Raw genomic sequence first — 20,323 nt, forward strand, 5'->3', positions numbered from 1 at the left:
GGAGGGGTATAGTGATGGTGAAGTTGTGAAGAATGAGTAAAGTGTGCTCAGGCTGTAAATAACGGCTGCTGGAGTATTTACCCTTCTAGCCCCCACTACTCTTAGATTTTTAGCTCTTCTAAAAATTCTAAATTTTTTTTTAAAGACGGAGTCGCGCCCTGTCACCCAGGCTGGAATGCAATGGCGTGATCTCGGCTCACTGCAACCTCTGCCTTTTGGGTTCAAGCCATTCCCCTGCCTCAGCCTCCTGAGTAGCTGGGATTACAGGTGCCTGCCACCATGCCTGGCTAATTTTTGTATTTTTAGTAGCGACGGGGTTTCACCATGTTGGCCAGGCTTGTCTTGAACTCCTGACCTTCAGGTGATCCACCCACCTCGGCCTCAAAGTGCTGGGATTACAAGCGTGAGCCACCGCGCCCGGCTCTAAAATTTTTCTAAATAGCTATTCTAAAAATTTTGGCTATTCAGATTTATTCTAAGAAGTTCGCGAAGAACCCAAGAAGCCAGGTCCCTATTGTTGGTTTATCTGTCTGTTTATGTATTTATTTGCAAATACCATATGAATTTACTCAACTTAGGTAAGATAAAGCTTTATATAAATAAGAAAAAAAAAAAAAAAGCTAGAAAAGAGGGCCTAAACTGATAGAGGAGATAGTGGATCTTATAAGGCAAATATGTTTCTTTATATATTAATACATTTGCAAAATTTAGAGATAATTTTCTGTAAAAATATGAATTCCTGTGTTGTTAGACATGCTGATATAATGTTTGTGTGTATATAAAACTTATTTAGATGTTTATTATTGCCTTAGGCTATTTTCTGTTGTTTCTAACATAATACCAGAAACTGGGTAATTTGTAAAAAACAGAATTTATTTCTTATGGTTATGGAGTCTAGGAAGTCCAGGTTTAAGGGGACACATCTGGTGAGAGCCTTCTTGCTAGTGGGGACTCTCTGAAGAGTCCCGAGGTGATGCAGGGAATATATGGTGAGGGGGCTGAGCATACTAATGTGCTATCTCAGGTTTTTCTCTTCCTACAAAGCCACTAGGTCCCCTTCCATGATAACCCATTAATCCACTGCTCCGTGAATGGATTAGTCTATTCATGAGAGTAGGGCCTTCATGGTCCAATCACCTCCAAAAGCCCCAACTCTCAATACTATTACTTTGCGGATTAAATTTCAACACGAATTTTGGAGAGAATGTTCAAACCATAGTAATTATCTTTTCCTTTATTGTAGACTGGTGAAAATTGGGACTGTTTTGTTCATTATTGCATGCTCAGCATTTACTATAGTGCCTTGCCCATAGTGAACTCTGAATACTCAGTAATAAGCTATGTAGTTAATTACAAGAAGCACACAAAACCTTAATTTTGTAACTTGTTAAGATTTAACAAAAATGGAAACCATGTATTATGTTCAAGGTTACTTATATATGCAAGTATATTTATAGAGTGAATTTCTAGAATTGTAATTGCCGAGTCAAATTGTAGAGGTGTGTGTGTACTGAGGTTTTGTGGGTTTATAAATAGATAACTTGTTTTGAATTAGATGGAGGTTTTTTCATATTTGGTCTTTTTGTGAATTGTATCTTGATGTCCTTGCTGGTTCTCCTCCACAATTGGGTTGTTAGTCTCCTTTCATTTCTTCTTTCCTGTCCTCTTTCTTTTCCTCCCTTCCCTTCTCCCTTCCCTTTCTCCTTCGTTTTTTCTTTCCCTTTTCCTCTCCCCTCCCCTCCCCTCTCCTTGGGGCATGATTTCATTCTGGTACCTGCAACTTGGACATTAGTGTAGAGATCTTTCACCTTTTGATTAAATTTATTCCTAAGTATCTTTATTTTTTTTGGTAGCTATTTTAAATGAGTTTGTTTTTTGGGGGGGCGGTTAGTGTATAGAAATGCTACTGATTTTTTATATGTTGATTTTGTGTCCTGCAACTTTATTGAATTCATTTTTAAGTTCAAAGTTTTTTGGTGGAGTCTAGGTTTTTCTACATTTAAGATTATATCATCAGCATAGAGGGACAACTTAACTTGCCTTTTTTCTAGTGTGGATGCCTTTTATTTCTCTATAGACTAATTGCTCTGGCTAGGATTTCTACTACTGTATTGAATAGACATGGTGAGAGTAGACATCCTTATCTTGTTCCTGATCTTAGAGAAGAAGCTTTAAACTTTTCACCATTGAGTATGATGTTAGCTGTGGGTTTTTCATATATGGCCTTTATTGTGTTGGGACTCCTTTTCTACTTATTGAGAGTTTTTATTATGAAAGGATGTTGAATTTTGTCAGATGCTTTTTCTGCATCTGTTGGTATAATCGTGTGGTTTTTGTTCTTAATTCTGTTAATTTGTTGTATCACATTTACACGTTTGTGTATGTTGAACCATCCTTGCATCCCTGGAATGAATTCCACTTGATTATAGTGAATGATCTTTTTATTGTGCTCTTGGTTTCAGTTTGCCAGTATTTGGTAAAGGATTTTTATATCTGTGTTTATCAGGGATATTAGCCTGTAATTTTCTTTTCCTGTAGTTCCCTTGTCTGGCTTTGGTATCAGTGTAATGCTGCCATCATAAAATGAGTTTGGAGTTTTTAGAAGAGTACAGAGATTAGTATTAATTCTTCTTTAAATGTTTGGTGGAATTCAGCAGTGAAGCCATCAATCAGGTGTTGGGCTTTTCTTTGGTGAAAAACTTTGTATTTCTGCTTTAATCTCCCTGTTATTGATCTGTTCAGATTTTCTGTTTCTTCATGATTCAATCTTGGTAGCTCTATGTGTCTAGGATTTTTTCCATTTGGTTGTCCAATTTGTTGACATGAAATTGTTGAGTAATTGTTAATAACAGTCTCTCATGACTTGTATTTCTCTGGTATTGGTTGTAATGTCTTCCTTTTCGCTTCTCATTTTATTTGTCTTCTTTTTTTATTAGTCTAGCTAAAGATTTGTCAGTTTTGGTCATCTTTTCGAAATCTCAATTCTTGATTCTGTTGATCTTTTCTATTGTTTTTCCAGTTTCTATTTCATTTGTCTCTGCCCTGATCTTCATTGTTTTCTTACTTTTTACTAAGTTTTAGCTTTATTTATTCTTCTTTTTCTAGTTCCTTGAGGTTGTTTACTTGATATCTTTCTTTTTGACATAGATGTTTATTGTTACGTATGTCCTTCTTAGACCTGCTTTTGCTGCATCCCCTAAGTTTTGGTTGGTTTTGTGTCCATTTTTGTTTGTCTCATGACATTTTAAAATTTCCCTTTTAGCTTTTTCTTTGACCCATTGATTGTTCAGAAGCATGTTACTTAATTTCTATGTATATGTGAATATTCCTGAATTCCTTCTTTTGTTGACTTCTAGTTTTTTGTCATTATGGTCAGAAACGATATTAGATATGATTTCAATCTTGTTATATTTGTTGAGACTTGTAACACCGTACATTTAAATTACTGTTAATTTTGTAGTATGTCGTAAGTGTTGATGTATATTTTATAATTTATTCATAGTTGTGAAATTAAAATAAAATTCCTACAAGAATCTAGATGATTGTACTATAATTTTAATGCAGTTTTTGAAAAGGATTTTTGGTCCAGTTATGTTTACTTATTTGACTTTGTATGGTATTAAACCTTTCTTCGGAAAGCTTCTACTTTATCTCATATATCATCACCACAAGTGTTATAAATAATAATACTTTTAAGAGTGCACCAAAGCAAACTTAAGTATTCACTGTCAGGTGAGTTTACTCCCTAAGTATTATACTACAAGATAAATTAATATGTGTTATGTAACTATCGATGTTTAGGATAAAGAGAACCTGGAAATAGAAAATCAAGTACCTTTTAAAGTTTATCCTTTGAAGTGAGTGAAATAAGTGAGAAATGATTTAAGAAGTTCAGTAAAATAACATTTCCAAGTAAATTGCTTTGAATGTATGGACATATGTGAAAAGATATACAAAAGCTGTGGTTGCAAAAACAAAATTAGGCAGATATGAACGCCTGATTAGTCAGAAGAATGCTAAGAGGAAGTGAAAAGAAAAATAGCTAACTTCCTGAGGGAAGATTTAGGAACTTTCTCTTGTGAAAATTTTTTCTATGTGTTTTATCAAGACATTCATTTATTACAAATATACTGTAATTCTTAGGCAATTTGGGAGTTTATTGTACCTCTAATCTGTTTTTAATATGATATTTTGCTTATAATAACCTAGAAGTGCTGAATTTGAATACCTTTCTTTTTGGAATGCATTTTTTTGATGGAAATTCATAAATGTGGGGCTGTTGGTTTTTTTTTTCTTTTGGTGAAGCTCAACAGAACTACACAGCATATATATTTTCCTTGGCTGACTTTCCCATAACAGGCTCATGTGCACTCAGACTTTATTGAGGGTCTTGCACACACTTTTGGCATAGCTTGCTGATGGATGTAAAATTGGATATGAGGAGTGGTAACTGTGTGCGTAAAGAAAATGAGCCATCATTATAGCAATTGTTGCCTTTTAGAGGTCAACAGTGACAAAATAATGGCCCAAGTAGTTGGTTTAAAATTAGGATTGAATACTAATGTCTAAAGACAAAAGCTTCAGATATGATTAAGCACTTGACATCTGTAGGCATCATTAGAGACATCTTATTCTACTCTGTTGTCCTTGAGAAATGATAATTCACCCTATATTTTAGAATTGTTATTTGCCGAGGTTCACTGAATTTCAGTGTTAACATGTAAATCAAAGGTAAAAAGAGAAAAAAACCCTCAGGAATCTTTAAGTGGAAACAAGTTATTAATAGGATGAGATTCTTTGGGAGAATCTTAATTTTTAGGTATACACATACCGTATCAGTATATTCATGTATTAATGCTTCTACTTAATTTTTATCAGCATATCAAAAATAATAATTCCTGATAATGAAAATATGTTTTACAAGATGGAGTTTGCATCTTGGTATAAACAGTTTGTTCATTTTGTCAGTTGTTTTGGGAGTCAGAAGGCATGTTAGTGTGAGTCAGCTTTTGGATATTTAGGGCTCAAAACACTGTAGAAAATATATTTATTTTTATGTTTTACTAAATGTGTATCTTGATTCTTTTATTCATATATGAAACATAAAAGTTGCAGTTATGTCTTATGCAATTTTAATTTATCCAAAGACACATATTGCTTAAGATAGAAGAAAAAGTTGGGAAAAAAACTATTTAGATGTTAAAACACTATAAAATAAGAGCAAAATGTCTCTACTAAATAGTTTCCAAAAGCTCTCAGTTGTATTACTAATAACTGTATGTATCTTTATATACTATAAGAAATTTAGAGGTTTCTTTACATATTTTCATTTCTTTTCCCTAAAGAGAATGCAATTAATTTTGAATTGAGTTCTTTAGGTGAAGGATTTTATAAGAACAATAGTTACGTTTTGATTGTATCTCTTTTTGTGTGTTGTTATGTGCACTAGTGATGTGACACTGTGCTGAGGATGGAATATTAACTAGCTTTGGAGTAAGATGCTTCTAGCTCTGCCCTTGTGTGTCTATGACTTAGATAGTTATTTAACCTCTTTATAAATCTGTGTTCCCATCTGTAAAACAGGAATGAAAATGCAAATCTTCTAGTTTAGTCAAAAAGTCAAATGAAATCTTACTATTTTTTTTTTTTTTTAGCACAGTGCCTGAGACATCATAGATGATTAATAGATATCCCATATATGTATTAATGCTTCTGATTAATGTAACATTTTCTTTTGTCAATATTATTAGAAATAATCCTTTATCTATTTTTTTTTTAGTTGGGAAAAGAGGAAAGATTTTAGAAAGCACTAATATTTGTTTACTAGCCTATCAAGTTGGCAAAGATTATTGCAGTAATAATTCACATAGCATTGGCTTGGGCTCTCTGGGTCTTTTCACATCCTGTGTAATTGTATGTATTGGTACAATTTTTACAGGGACAGTTTGGTAATATATATCAAAAAATTAAAACTAATATAATATTTTGATTTAGTAGTTTTATTACAGAATTCATACATAAGATAAAATCCAACTTGAGTACACTGTGTGTTGCAGCTTAGTAAATTTATGCATCATTGATTATCCAGGAGTTAGTGTGGTAAATCCTTATTGTTGAAAAACAATCAGATATTAAACTAATGTTTTTGCAGAAATATTTTTAATAGGAAGTAGGAAAAAATGGTTACAGTAATATTTTTTTCACTTGATATAGGTTTGTGAAAAATGTATAGTTTTAATTCTGTTTATATTCTCGGAAACAAAAAGGAGAGTTTTATATCAATATATAATAGTGGCAATTTCTGTGTGGCATGATTATGTGTGGTTTTGTTTTTCTCATTCTCCTTTTTTTCTATTTTCCATGATAAATATGTTTTTCTTTTGTTGAGAACATATTAAACATCTTTTGAATTTAGAACATCTCTACTAATGCAGTAGAGGCCCACACCTACTAGTTAGGTAATATAACTCTTAATCTAGAATGTGGTTAGCAACAAAAACCTTTATAGGAAACAATATATAGTTCAATTAGTAAATATATTTTTTACAAATTTCCTTTTTTAGAATGCAAACCCACTGTTAGACCTCTTGGTTCTGACAGAGTCACAGGCACGAGAAGAAACAGATGATATCCGGACTGCTGTCAGGCAACAACTTCAGAAAGAACTGATGGCTCTTTTTGATACCTTGCTGCTCAATTTCATGGAAGTTACTGACAGGTACCATTTGTAACATTGCAGGTTTAGGTGCATTTATATAGAACCTAATTTTTCTTTGATTTTCAAAGTTTTACTTTGTACTTCTTTAAAATTAAGGAATACTTCTTTCAAATACTTAAGTAATAATCAGTTGTAGTGTTCTGTTTGTTTTTGTTTCAGTTTAATCTGTTACAGCCTGATTGTACGTGCTTGGTCTCCTTCACTACATACATGCATGCATGCACTCACACATATGCACACACACAGCGTTTTGTTCTCTAGGGTTTAAATTCTGGTTGTCTCTTAATTATCTACAATCTACTTGAGCAGTCATACCTATGCCTGTGACCTTATGATTATCCTTACACTGACTTTCAAATACATAGCTCTACTTATGAATTCTATTTTTAAAAAATAAAAAGTTAAGGTGAAAGTCACTATGTTAACCATTTTAAAATGTGCATTTGAATGGTTTTTAGTATATCCATAATGTTTTGCAACTGTCACTACTACCTAATTCCAGAACGTTATCATCACCCCCAAAAGAAGCCTTGTATCCATGAGAAAGCCCCTCCCTATTCACACGTTCCTCTAGGACCTGGCAGCCACTAGTCTTCTTTCTATGTCTGTGGATTTGCCTATTCTGGATATATCACATAAATGAAATCAAACAATAATGTGACCTTTTGCATCTAACTTCTTCACTTAGCATCATGTTTCCAAGGCCTTTGTATGCTGTAGCAAATATCACTACTTCTTTCTATGACTGAATAATGTTCTATTTATAGATATGCCATGTTTTGTTTATCCATTCATTCCTTGGTGGACATTTGAGCTGTTTCTACTTTTGGCTATTATGAATACTGTTGCTGTAAACACTCATATACAAATTTTTGTGTGGACATGTGTTTCAGTTCTCTTGAGTATATAACTATGAGTGGAATTGCTGGTTCATATGGTAACTGTAATGTTAACTCTATGTTTAACTTTTTAAGGAAATGCCAAGCTGTTTTCCACAGCAGCTATACCATTTTACATTCCCACCAGCAATGTATGAGTGTTTCAGTTACTTCATATCCTCACCAACACTTGTTATAGCCATCCTAATGGGTGTAGACTGGTATCATTTTGGTTTTTATTTGCATTTCCCCAGTGAAAAATAACTTTGAGCATCTTTTCATGTTCTTATGGCTATTTGTGTATCTTCAGAGAAATGCCTATTCAACATCTTTGAGGATTTAGCATCAATGTCCATCAGGGATATCGGCCTGACATTTTCCTTGTTTTGTCTTGTTTTTTGCTTTAAATATGTCCCAGAGATTCTGGTACATTGTGTCTTCATTCTCATTGGTTTCAAAGAACATCTTTATTTCTGCCTTCATTTCGTTATTTACTCAGTAGTCATTTAGGAGCGGGTTGTTCATTTTCCATGTAGTTGTGTGGTTTGGAGTGAGTTTCTTAATCCTAAGTTCTAGTTTGATTGCACTGTGGTGTAAGAGACTGTTTGTTATGGTTTCCGTTCTTTTGGGTTTGCTGAGGAGTGTTTTACTTAAAATTATGTGGTCAATTTTAGAATAAGTGTGATGAGGTGCTGAGAAGAATGTATATTCTGTTGATTTGGGGTGGAGAGTTCTGTGGATGTCTGTTAAGTCTGCTTGGTCCAGAGCTGAGTTCAAATCCTGAATATCCTTGTTAATTTTCTGTCTCGTTGATCTAATATTGACAGTGGGGTGTTGAAGTCTCCCACTGTTATTGTGTGGGAGTCTAAGTCTCTTTGTAGGTCTCTAAGTACTTGCTTTATGAATCTGGGTACTCCTGTATTGGGTGCATATATATTTAGGATAGTTAGCTCTTCTTGCTGCATTGATCCTGTTATCATTATGTAATGCCATTCTTTTTCTCTTTTGATCTTTGTTGGTTTTAAGTCTTTTGTATCAGAGATTAGGGTGGTAACTCCTGCCTTTTTTTCTTTGCTTTCCATTTGCTTGGTAAATCATCCTCCATCCCTTTATTTTGAGCCTATGTGTGTCTTTGCATGTGAGATAGATTTCTCGAATGTAGCACACTGATAGGTCTTGACTCTTTATCCAGTTTGCCAGTCTGTCTTTTAATTGGGTCATTTAGTCCATTTGCATTTAAGGTTAATATTGTTTTGCGTGAATTTGATCCTGTCATTATGATGCTAGCTGGTTGTTTTGCCTGTTAGTTGATGCAGTTTCTTCATAGTGTCGATGTTCTTTACAATTTGGTATGCTTTTACAGTGGCTGGTACCAGTTGTTCCTTTCCATATTTAGTGCTTCCTTCAAGAGCTCTCGTAAGGCAGGCCTGGTGGTGACAAAATCTCTCAGCATTTGCTTGTCTGTAAAGGATTTTATTTCTCCTTCGCTTATGAAGCTTAGTTTGGCTGGATATGAAATTCTGGGTTGAAAAATATTTTCTTTAGGAATGTTGAATATTGGCCCTGACTCTCTTCTGACTTGCAGGTTTCTGCAGAGAGATCTACTGTTAGTGTGATGGACTTACCTCTGTGGGTAACCCGACCTTTCTCCCTGGCTGCCCTCAACATTTCTTCCTTCATTTCATACTTGGTAACTCTGATGATTATGTGTCTTGGGGTTGCTCTTCTCGAATATCTTTGTGATGGTCTCTGTATTTCCTGAATTGGAATGTTGGCCTGTCTTGCTAGGTTGGGGAAGTTCTCCTGGATCATATCCTGAAGAGTGTTTCCAACTTGGTTCCATTCTCCTTGTCACTTTCAGGTGCACCAATCAAACGTAGATTTGGTCTTTTCACATAGTCTTATGTTTCCTGGAGGCTTTGTTCATTCCTTTTTATTCTTTTTTCTCTAATCTCGTCTTCATGTTTTATTTCATTAATTTGATTTTCAATCACTGATATCCTTTCTTGGTAACCTTCGGATGGGGTCTTTGAGTGGACGTGCTGTTCCTTTCTGTTTGTTACTTTTCCTTCTGACAGTCAGGCCCCTCTGCTGCCGGTCTGCTGAAGTTTGCTAGAGGTCCATTCCCGACCCTGTTTGCCTGGGTATCACCAGCGGAGGCTGCAGAACAGCAAAGATTGCTGCCTGATCTTTCCTCTGGAAACTTTGTTCCAGAGGGGCACCTGCCAGATTCCAGCCAGAGCTCTCCTATATGAGGTGTCTGTTGGCCGCTACTGGGAGGTGTCTCCCAGTCAGGATACACGGGGGTCAGGGATCCACTTGAGGAGGCAGTCTGACTGTTAGCAGAGCTCCATTGGTGTGCTGGGAGGTCTGCTGCTCTCTTCAGAGCCCTCAGGCAGGGACGTTTAAATCTGATGAAGTTGCGCCCACAGCCACCCCTTTCTCCAAGTGCTCTGTCCCAGACAGATGGGGGTTTTTTATCTGTAAGTCCCTGTACGGGGCTGCTGCCATTTTTTCGGAGATGCCCTGCCCAGACAAGGGAAATCTGGCAGTCTGGCCACAGCAGCCTTGCAGAGCTGCAGTGGGCTCTGCCCAGTTCGAACTCCCCAGCGGCTTAGTTTACACTGTGAGTGCAAAACCAGCTACTCAGGCCTCAGCATTGGCGGACGCCCCTACCCCCACCAAGCTTGAGCGTCCCAGGTGGATCTCAGACTGCTGCTGTGCTGGCGACGAGAATTTCAAGCCAGTGAATCTTAGTTTACTGGGCTTGATGGGAGTGGGACCTGCTGAGCCAGACCACTTGGCTCCCTGTGCCACTGGGGTATGGAAAAAAAGAACTCCTTTAACTAGTTTGGTGTCTGCCCAAATGGCCGTCCAGTTTTGTGCTTGAGACACAGGGCTCTGGTGGGGTAGGCAACCCAGGGAATCTCCTGGTTTGTAGGTTGTGAAAACGGTGGGACAAGCCCAGTATCTGTGCGGGAGTTCCTCAGGCTCGGTCTGTCATGGCTTCCCTTGGGTGGTGGAGAAAATTCCCCGACCCCTTGCACTTCCCAGGTGAGGCAACGCCCCACCCTGCTTTGGCTCGCCCTCTGTGGACTGCACCCACGGTCCAACCAGTCCCATTGAGATGAACCGGGTACCTCAGTTGGAAATGCAGGACTCACCCCCTTTCTGCGTCCATCTTGCTGGGAGCTGCAGACTGGAGTTGTTCCTATTCGGCTGTCATGCGGGCAATCCCCCCCGACCTTTTTTTTTTTTTTTTTCTTTTTTTGAGACGGAGTCTTGCTCTGTCGCCCAGGCTGGAGTGCAGTGGCGCGATCTCGACTCACTGCAAGCTCCGCCTCCCGGGTTCACGCCATTCTCCTGCCTCAGCTTCCCCAGTAACTGGGACTACAGGCGCCCGGCTAATTTTTGTATGTGTATTTTTAGTAGAGACAGGGTTTCACCGTGTTAGCCAGGATGGTCTTAATCTCCTGACCTCATGATCCGCCTGCCTCGGTCTTCCAGAGTGCTGGGATTACAGGCATGAGCCACCGCACGCAGCCTTTTTTTTTTTTTTTTTTTTTTTAAAGAGATGGGAGTCTCACTATGTCACCCAGGCTGGAGTGCAGTGACACATTCTTAGTTCACTGTAACCTCAAGCTCCTGGGCTTAAGAGATCCTCCCGCCTCAGCTTCCTGAGTAGCTGGGACTATAGGCATGCACCACCACACCTAATTATATTTATTTATTTTTTAATTTTATTTCATTTTTGTAGAAATAAGTTCTTACTGTGTTGTGTTGCCCAAGCTGGCCGCGAGCAATCCTCCCACCTCAGGCTCCCAAGGCGCTGGGATTACAGGCGTGAGCCCGTGGCCCAGTGTAATTGTTACTTGTATTGTGTATGACATTCTCTAGTTGGTGTTTTATGCTTTCCTTGAAAAGTTTCGTTTTGATAGAGAATATTTTCTGCCATTTTGTCTAGTTCATTTTTTTTCTATTACTGTGAGTTTAAGTAACCTTTTATAGCCAGTAAGATAGCCCATTAAGCCCATTATACTTCCGTGGTGGTTGATTTTCCCTCTTCTGCTTACATAGGAAATGCTCGGAACTTCTTTACGTTTTTCAAACACAGCTGGCTCTGAAACTGCTCCAGTGTCTGAAAGTGACGGATGCGCCTCATTTCTATGGCCTGCCGTCCCTTGAGCGGACCCTACGAGGGATGGCTAACCTCACTGCGTTTCCGGGGTGGAGCTCACACTCCCCTCTCACAGAGCCTCTCGATATCTGTGTGAAGTACTTGTCAGGTCTCCTTGAGGTAAGTAAACCCCCCCCACCCCCGCCCATGGTACTTATTTACTATTTATTGATTGCTTTTATTTTGTGCCAGACCACAGGTGCATTTTATGTTACTCTATTCAATGTAGAATATTATGCATTGTTTATATAAGTCATAAATAGTGAAATGTTTTAGTGATTTTTATTAATTGATAAGGAAGGTCACTTTTATAAATACCCTGATTTTCAAAAAAATAAAAGGAAACTTTTGATGCTCAAAGGAAGTGTTCACTAGAGCATTTCAGATTTTGGATTTTTGGATTAGGGATGCTCAACCAGTAAGTATATGATACAGTATTTCAAAATCCAAAGAACACAAAAATTCAAACACTTCTGGTCCCAAGCATTTGGCATACGGCATACTCAGTCTGTACAATGTTAAAGGATATTTGTTGTTTCTTTTTATTCCAGTTTGTGCAGTTTTAGATGCTACCGCTATGAACATTCTTACCTTTTGGTGAAAATGAGCATCTCTTTTGAAATTTTATCTTCTGTTACTGAAATATGTAAATACAGCCAATTTTTATACATTGACCATGTATCCAGCAATTCTTATTTCCAATATCAAAACAAAAACCTTTAATTTTTCACCCTTCAGTATGCTGTTTATAGTTTTTTTTGTCAATTAAGAAAAATCAAATAAAGGAAGTTTTCTTTTGTCCTGTTTTGCTAGGAGCTTTGTTTTTTAATTCATAATTGTATATTGCTTTTTTCTGTATCTTTTAAGATAATCACACGATTTTTCTCTTATATTCCATTATTGATTGATTTTAAAATGTTAAACCTTGCATTTCTGGAAACATGTCAGTTAGGTTGTGATGTATTATTCTTTTTATATATTAATGGATTTATTTTCTCAATTTTTTAGAATTCTGAAGTTTTTAGAATTATTCTACCTATTTCCTCATGTAAAAATGTTTTTCGAATTTTGCATCTTTTTTTCTCTTAAAGAATTTGTTAAGTTTTTAATATCAAAATCATTCCATTCTTATGACTAAAATGGGAGAATGATGAATTAATGCAGCAGGGAGATTCTAAGAACATGGCCTTTTCAACCATTTTAACTCGTTTCCTTTATATAACTTTTTTTTTTTTTTTTGGAATAGCTGATTTGCACTAGTATGATTTTGTTCTCTAGTGTTAGATAGAATTTGATTGTTAAACAATCTTGGCTTGCAGTTTTCTTTTTGGGAAGATAGTAAATTATGAAATGACTTTTTTTTTTTTTGAAAGACAGAATCTTGCTCTGTCACCCAGGCTGGAGTGCAATGGCGCGATATTGGCTCACTGCAACCTCCGCCTCCCGGGTTCAAGTGATTCTCCTGCCTCAGCCTCCCAAGTAGCTGGGATTACAGGTGCCCACCACCACGCCCAGCTAATTTTTGTATTTTAACGGAGACAGCGTTTCTCCAGGTTGGCCAGGCTGGTCTCGAACTCCTGACCTCAGGTGATCCATCTGCCTTGGCCTCCCAAAGTGCTGGGATTACAGGTGTGAGCCACCCTGCCCAGCCTGAAATGACTTTTTAAATAGATCTAAAATCATTCAGTTTCTTTTTATGTGTTTCAGCCTTAGTAAGTTGTGTTTTTGTAGAATTTAAAAACTTTTTATCTAATTTTTTAAATTATTAGTGTAAAGTTATTCATCAAATCATCTTACTTTTTAAATGTCTGCTGAATCTGTGGTGAGGTCCCCTTTCATTCCAGACATTAATTATTCCTTTCTCAGTTTTTCTTGATTTGTCTTCCTAATAGAATGAACCTTTGGCTTTGTTGATTCTCTGTTTAACATTTTTCTCCTGTTTTATTTCTGCCAATATTTATTATCTCCTACTTTAAGTTTAGTTTGCAAGTCTTTTTCTAACATTTTAAGGTAGAGGCTTACGTCATTGATTTTTTTTAAAGTCTTTTTCAAATGTGCATTTTTAGCTCTAATCCTCTAAGCATGGCCTTATGCCATGTTTTTACTATCATTAGGTCAAAATATTTCTGTTGTGATATAATAAATATGACAGTGATATGGTTGTACATAGTTCTGTGAGAACAGCCTCATCACAGTGGCCTGACAATTTTACATGTCTGCCGTTGGGCTTCATAGACAAGGCATAACCACAGCTGATCTAAATCTTGGCAGAATTTCCCATGATCCTTCTGGAACATGAGAATATGAAAGTCTTATGAGCAGCTGACTATACAAGGTTGATTCTCATTTATTTCACTGTCTATTAGGAAGTGAGGAGCCATTGGTTCCTAGGTTCCGATGAGCACTGGGCTTTCTGCCTTGCTCTCCTTGGGACATAACTACAGGTTATAAAACTGCTTTACTGCAACTTGGCATGGGCTTCTCAGCAACAGAGTGTCCTACATCCGTGTTATAGTCATCTGGCCCCTTTGTTTCAATGTCATCCTGTGCAAGAGATACTAGGAGCTGGCACCTTTGACTATTTTTGCTTTTGCTGTTTATGTAGGTAATAAACTGTCTGAATCTAAAAAGTACTCATTGTTTTCTTCCTGGACAAATCTGTCAGCCTTGTTTTGATTGTTAACCATGTTAGGACCTCGAGAATAACTCTTGTAGGAAGCATTGTAGAGTTAGATTTTGAAAGATAAGTAAATTGATAGCGATAGGAATAGACATTCTAGACATGGAATTCTCTGATAAAATTGTATCTGTAACCTCCTGGTTTTTTTTTCATGCTGTGGGTGCCTTCTTCCCATGTCTCGGAATTTTCAGTTATATCTGGCTGTTTTTCCAAAATAAAAATGCGTTTTAAAAAGACTACTTCTCTCATATAGTTTCTTCTCTTTTAGGGGTGGCAATCTGTACAAAAAATTTAAGCTCTAACTTATTTATTTCCTTTTTAAGGAAAAGGCTTCCTTTTGTAAACCTTTTCTTATTCTTCCAAAGTTGGATTCTTACCTAATATTGTTTGGCCTTTCCTGTAGGTTATATACCTGTAACAATTTATATGTGGCTATTACTTAATACATTTTATTTTTATTTATTTTACTTTCTTTCTTTGAGACAGGGTCTTGCCCTGTTGCTTAGGCTGGAGTGCAATGGCACAATCACAGCTCACTACAGCGTCAACCTGCTGGGCCCAAGTCATCTTCCCACCTCAGCCTCCTAAGTAGCTGGGGCCACAGGTGTGCACCACTACATCTGCCTGTTTTTAAAATTTTTTTGTAGAGATGGGTCTCACTATGTTGCCCAGGTTTGCCTTGAATTCTGGGGCTCAAAGGTTCTTCCTACTTCGGCTTCCAAAAGTGCTACTATTACAGTCATGAGCCACTGTACCTGGACCTTTATTTTGTTTTCTGCATTGCTCTAGTAGACTGTGAGCTTATAAGTATCATCTTTGGACTATTTCTACTATCCCATGGCTACTTCATTGACCTAGCATAGTCATTTGCTAGGTCATGTAAAAAAAATCCATTTTTACATAGTGGTTAGTGAATCAGTTAATATAAATGCTACATAATACATATATATTGGGTATAGTTTTTAAATTAAAATACAGTTTGAAAAACATTTTGGAAATGTGACATAAATGATTATAAAAATGTTTTATTTTCGTATTTTTATTAAATAATGATTTAAATAATTAAATAATAAAAAAATTATTTTATTAAATAATGATTTAAATAATACATACACACACACACACATATTCAGTGTAAATCATACTTTGGTCTTATCTAGAACTTTTTTCCAAAAACACATATTGTATTTTAAAACAGATTTAAAGGTTATAAATACTCTTTGCTGTACTATAAAATTTAATATGAATTTTACTGGAGTCCCTTTAATAAAATAAATTTCATTTTTAAAGTCTAAATATTGAAAATGGATCAACTCTCAGTATACCAATTAGTTATTTTATGCTGTCTATGATCAGAAATGTATGAATTTTTAAAAACTGGTGTATTAAAGAGTTAATGATAATATTTCTTAGAAAGTCAGCTCCTCTAGTGCATTTAAAATATAATTCAGTTAGTCTAGCTAATGGCCTGTCTATCTCATTAGGTTTTTCAAAAAAACAACTCCTGGATCCAGTGACCTTTTGAATGGTATTTCGTATCTTGATTTCCTTCAGTTCAGCTCTGATTTTGGTTATTTCTTGTCTTCTGCTAGCTTTGGGGTTGATTTGTTTTTCTCTAATTCTTTTAGTTGTGATGTTAAGTTGTTAATTTGAGATCTTTCTGACTTTTCGATGGAGGCATTTAGTGCCATGAATATCCCTCTTAACACAGCCTTAGCTGTGTCCCAGAGATTCTGATGTGTTGTAACTTTCTTCTCGTGAGTTTACCTGTGTAACAAACAATTCACATGTACCCCTGAACCTAAAAGTTTAAAAATTGAAAAAAATATCTAATTCAACCTATAACTACCTAGTTTATAGCATTTTTTGTAATGTAATTTATAAATACTATACTTATAAACCTTTTACAGAGTCTGTCTCCTCTAGAAAGTGAGTTTTACTGTTTGAAATCAGGAATAGGTGAGGACTTGCCACAGCGGTAACTAAAGAAGCAGTGAAGTGTTGCCCCATATATGTTTAGAAACTATCAGAAGTGCTTTTGTTTTAAAATTATGTGCAAAGACTTTAGATCACACCTATGTTTCAAATACCAGAAATTAAAAAAAGGGCTTAGTTCTAAGTAAGAAGTGTAGTCAAAAAGGCAATAGTCCATTCTGTGTTCAGTTGTCTTTGAGGTAATACAACTTAGTAACAGTTTGTTAGCTATAGGATACATAAAAAGCACAGTCCCTGTTATGTAATGTTTCGCAGTTATAAAAATTTTGATAGCAAATCTTGCTTTGGTTTAAAAAGGAGTTTGTTTCATGCTTCATAAACCCTGTCAAGCAGAAAATCTTTATGTCTTCATGTTAAATGGCAGTAAAATATTAGGAAGAAATCTGTCGCTTTTGTTAGCAGTTGTAGCAGGGTAACATTTACTCTTGGGACTATCTGCTTAATTTATTAATTACATAAACAGGTATCCCTATTGTACTACTAATGACTAAATTCATCTTTTAAAGAATAGAGTAAGGCTTATTGAGCGAATATTGAAACAAAGTCATTGTTGGTCCAAATAATTTGCTTCATAGTTACTTAGTAATTAAAGCTCTTTCCTTTTTGGGAGGGAGCCGTATTTCTAATAAATGATTAGCTTGTTTCTGCACAGTGAAATTTGAATATGAGTATTTACTTTTTGTAGCTGTGAAATGAGACTTTTTAACTAAGCATGATTAATTATGATAGGTGAATAAACTATGATAATTAAACCTTTAAATCAGATACATGATGTATAATTCCAGAGGTCTGACAAAAATATCAAGTAGAAAAAAAATATTGGCAAAGTTCTTGACTTGTCATTTATAAGCTAGAATTAAAAATCATTACACAGATGACAGACGTTAGATATCTCCAAAGGACTTAGAGGAAGATAATAAGGACCTGATCATTTAAATATTTTATCTTTAAAATAGTCACTTAAAATTTTAAATTTTTGACCTTGGGGAAGGGGCAGCTGTGGACGCAACTTCATCAAACTTAAATGTTCCTCCTGCCGGCTCTGAAGAGAGCAGTGGATTTCCCAGCACAGCACTGAAGCTCTGCTAAGGGACAGACTGCCTCCTTAAGTGGGTCCCTGAACCCCGTGCCTCCTGACTGGGAGACACCTACCAGCAGGGGTCGACAGACACCTCATACAGGAGAGCTTCCCTGGCATCTGGCAGTGCTCCTCTTGGACGAAGCCTCCAGAGTAAGGAACAGGCAGCAATCTTTGCTGTTCTGCAGCATCTGTTGGTGATACCCAGGCAAACAGGGTCTGGAGTGGACCTCCAGCCAACTCCAGCAGACCGGCAGCAGAGGGGCCTGACTGTTAGAAGGAAAACTAACGAACAGGAATAGCATCAGTGAAAAGGACTTCCACTCAGAGGCCCCATCCGAAGGTCACCAACATCAAAGACCAAAGGTAGATAAATCCGTGAAGATGAGGAAAACCCAGTGCAAAAAGGCTGAAAATTCCAAAAATCAGAATGCCTCTTCTCCTCCAAAGGATCACAACTTCTCACCAGCAAGGGAACAAAACTGGACAGAGAATGAGTTTGATGAATTGACAGAAGTAGGCTTCAGCAGGTGGGTAGTAACAAACTCCTCTGAGCTAAAGGAGCATGTTCTAACCTGATGCAAGGAAGCTAAGAACCTTGAAAAAAGGTTAGAGGAATTGCTAACTAGAATAACTAGTTTAGAGAAGAACATAAATGACCTGATGGTGCTGAAAAAAACAGCATGAGAACTTCATGACACATACACAAGTATCAATAGCTGAATCGATGAATCAGAAGAAAGGATATCAGAGATTGAAGATCAACTTAATGAAATAAAGCATGAAGCCAAGATTAGAGAAAAAAGAATAAAAGGGAACGCACAAAGCCTCCAAGAAATATGGGACTATGTGAAAAGACCAAACCTACATTTGATTGGTGTACTTGAAAGTGACGGGGAGAATGGACCAAGTTGGAAAACACTCTTCAGGGTATTATCTAGGAGAACTTCCCCAACCTATCAAGACAGGCCAACATTCCAATTCAGGAAATACAGTGATCACCACAAAGATGCTCCTCGACAAGAGCAACCCTAAGACATATGATCAGATTTACCAAGGCTGAAATGAAGGAAAATATGTTAAGGGCAGCCAGAGAGGTCAGGTTACCCACAAAGGGAAGCCCATCAGACTAATAGCAGATCTCTCTGCAGACACGCTACAAGCCAGAAGAGAGTGGGATTCAATATTCTTAAAAGAATTCAATATTCTTAAAAGAATTTTCAACCCAGAATTTCATATCCAGCCAAACTAAGCTTCATAAGCGAGGGAGAAATAAAATCCTTTACAGACAAGCAAATGCTGAGAGATTTTGTCACCACCAGGCCTGCCTTGCAAGAGCTCCTGAAGAAAGCACTAAATATGGAAAGGAACAACTGATACCAGCCATTGCAAAAGCATACCAAATTGTAAAGACCATTGACACTATGAAGAAACCGCATCAACTAACGGGCAAAACAACCAGCTAGCATCGTAATGACAGGATCAAATTCATGCTTAACAATATTAATCTTAAATGTAAATGGGCTAAATGCCCCAATTAAAAGACACAGACTGGCAAATTGGATAGAGAGTTAAGACCTGTCAGTGTGTTGTATTCAGGAGACCCATCTCACATGCAGAGACACACATGAGTTCGAAATAAAGGGATGGAGGATGATTTACCAAGAAAATGGAAAGCAAAAAAAAAGCAGGGGTTGCAGTTTTCATCACTGATAAAACAGACTTTAAAGCAACAGAGATCAAAAAAGACAAGGGCATTACATAGTGATAAAGGGATAAATGCAGCAAGAAGAGCTAACTATCCTCAATATATATGCACCCAATACAGGAGTACCCAGATTCATAAAGCAAGTACTTAGAGACCTACAAAGAGACTTAGACTCTCACACAATAACAGTGGGAGACTTTAACACCCCACTGTCAATATTAGATCAACGAGACAGAAAATTAACAAGGATATTCAGGACTTGAACTCAGCTCTGGACCAAGCAGACCTAATAGACATCTACAGAACTCTCCACCCCAAACCAATAGAATATACATTCTTCTCAGCACCACATCACACTTATTCCAAAATTGACCACATAATTGGAAGTAAAACACTCCTCAGCAGAGGCAAAAGAGTGGAAATCATAACAAACAGCCCCTCAGACTACAGTGCAATCAAATTAGAACTCAGGATTGAGAGGCCGGGCGCGGTGGCTCAAGCCTGTAATCCCAGCACTTTGGGAGGCCGAGACGGGCGGATCACGAGGTCAGGAGATCGAGACTATCCTGGCTAACACGGTGAAACCCCGTCTCTATTAAGAAACACAAAAACCTAGCTGGGCGAGGTGGCGGGCGCCTGTAGTCCCAGCTACTCGGGAGGCTGAGGCAGGAGAATGGCGTGAACCCGGGAGGCGGAGCTTGCAGTGAGCTGAGATCCGGCCACTGCACTCCAGCCTGGGCGACAGAGCGAGACTCCGTCTCAAAAAAAAAAAAAAAAAAAAAAAAAAAACTCAGGATTGAGAAACTCACTCCAAACTGCACAACTACATGGAAACTGAGCAACCTGCTTCTGAATGACTACTGGGTAAATAATTAAATTAAGGCAGAAATAAATAAGTTATTTGAAACCAAAGAGAACAAAGACACAGTGTACCAGAATCCCTGCGACACAGCTAAAGCTGTGTTTAGAGGGAAATTTATGCCACGAAATGGCCACAGCAGAAAGGGGAAAGGATCTAAAATCGACACCCTAACATCACAATTAACTAAAGAAGCAACAGCAAACAAATTCAAAAGCTAGCAGAAGACA

General features: G+C 37.1%; 1 protein-coding gene across 7 annotated transcripts in view; it reads left to right on the top strand.

The window, feature by feature from the left end:
* The window catches only part of RTTN (rotatin), a 198,292-nt gene that overhangs the window by 84,590 nt on the left and 93,379 nt on the right, over nucleotides 1-20,323 (top strand). For all 7 annotated transcript variants that reach the window (XM_073006242.1, XM_037987996.2, XM_037987997.2 and 4 more), the window contains 2 exons: nucleotides 6,564-6,718; nucleotides 11,674-11,893. In XM_073006242.1, coding sequence (XP_072862343.1) covers nucleotides 6,564-6,718; nucleotides 11,674-11,893 — 375 coding nt within the window. The remainder of the gene's footprint in view (nucleotides 1-6,563; nucleotides 6,719-11,673; nucleotides 11,894-20,323) is intronic.

This window comes from Chlorocebus sabaeus, chromosome 18, assembly GCF_047675955.1.
Source record: "Chlorocebus sabaeus isolate Y175 chromosome 18, mChlSab1.0.hap1, whole genome shotgun sequence".
In the NCBI taxonomy this organism is placed as follows: domain Eukaryota; kingdom Metazoa; phylum Chordata; class Mammalia; order Primates; family Cercopithecidae; genus Chlorocebus; species Chlorocebus sabaeus.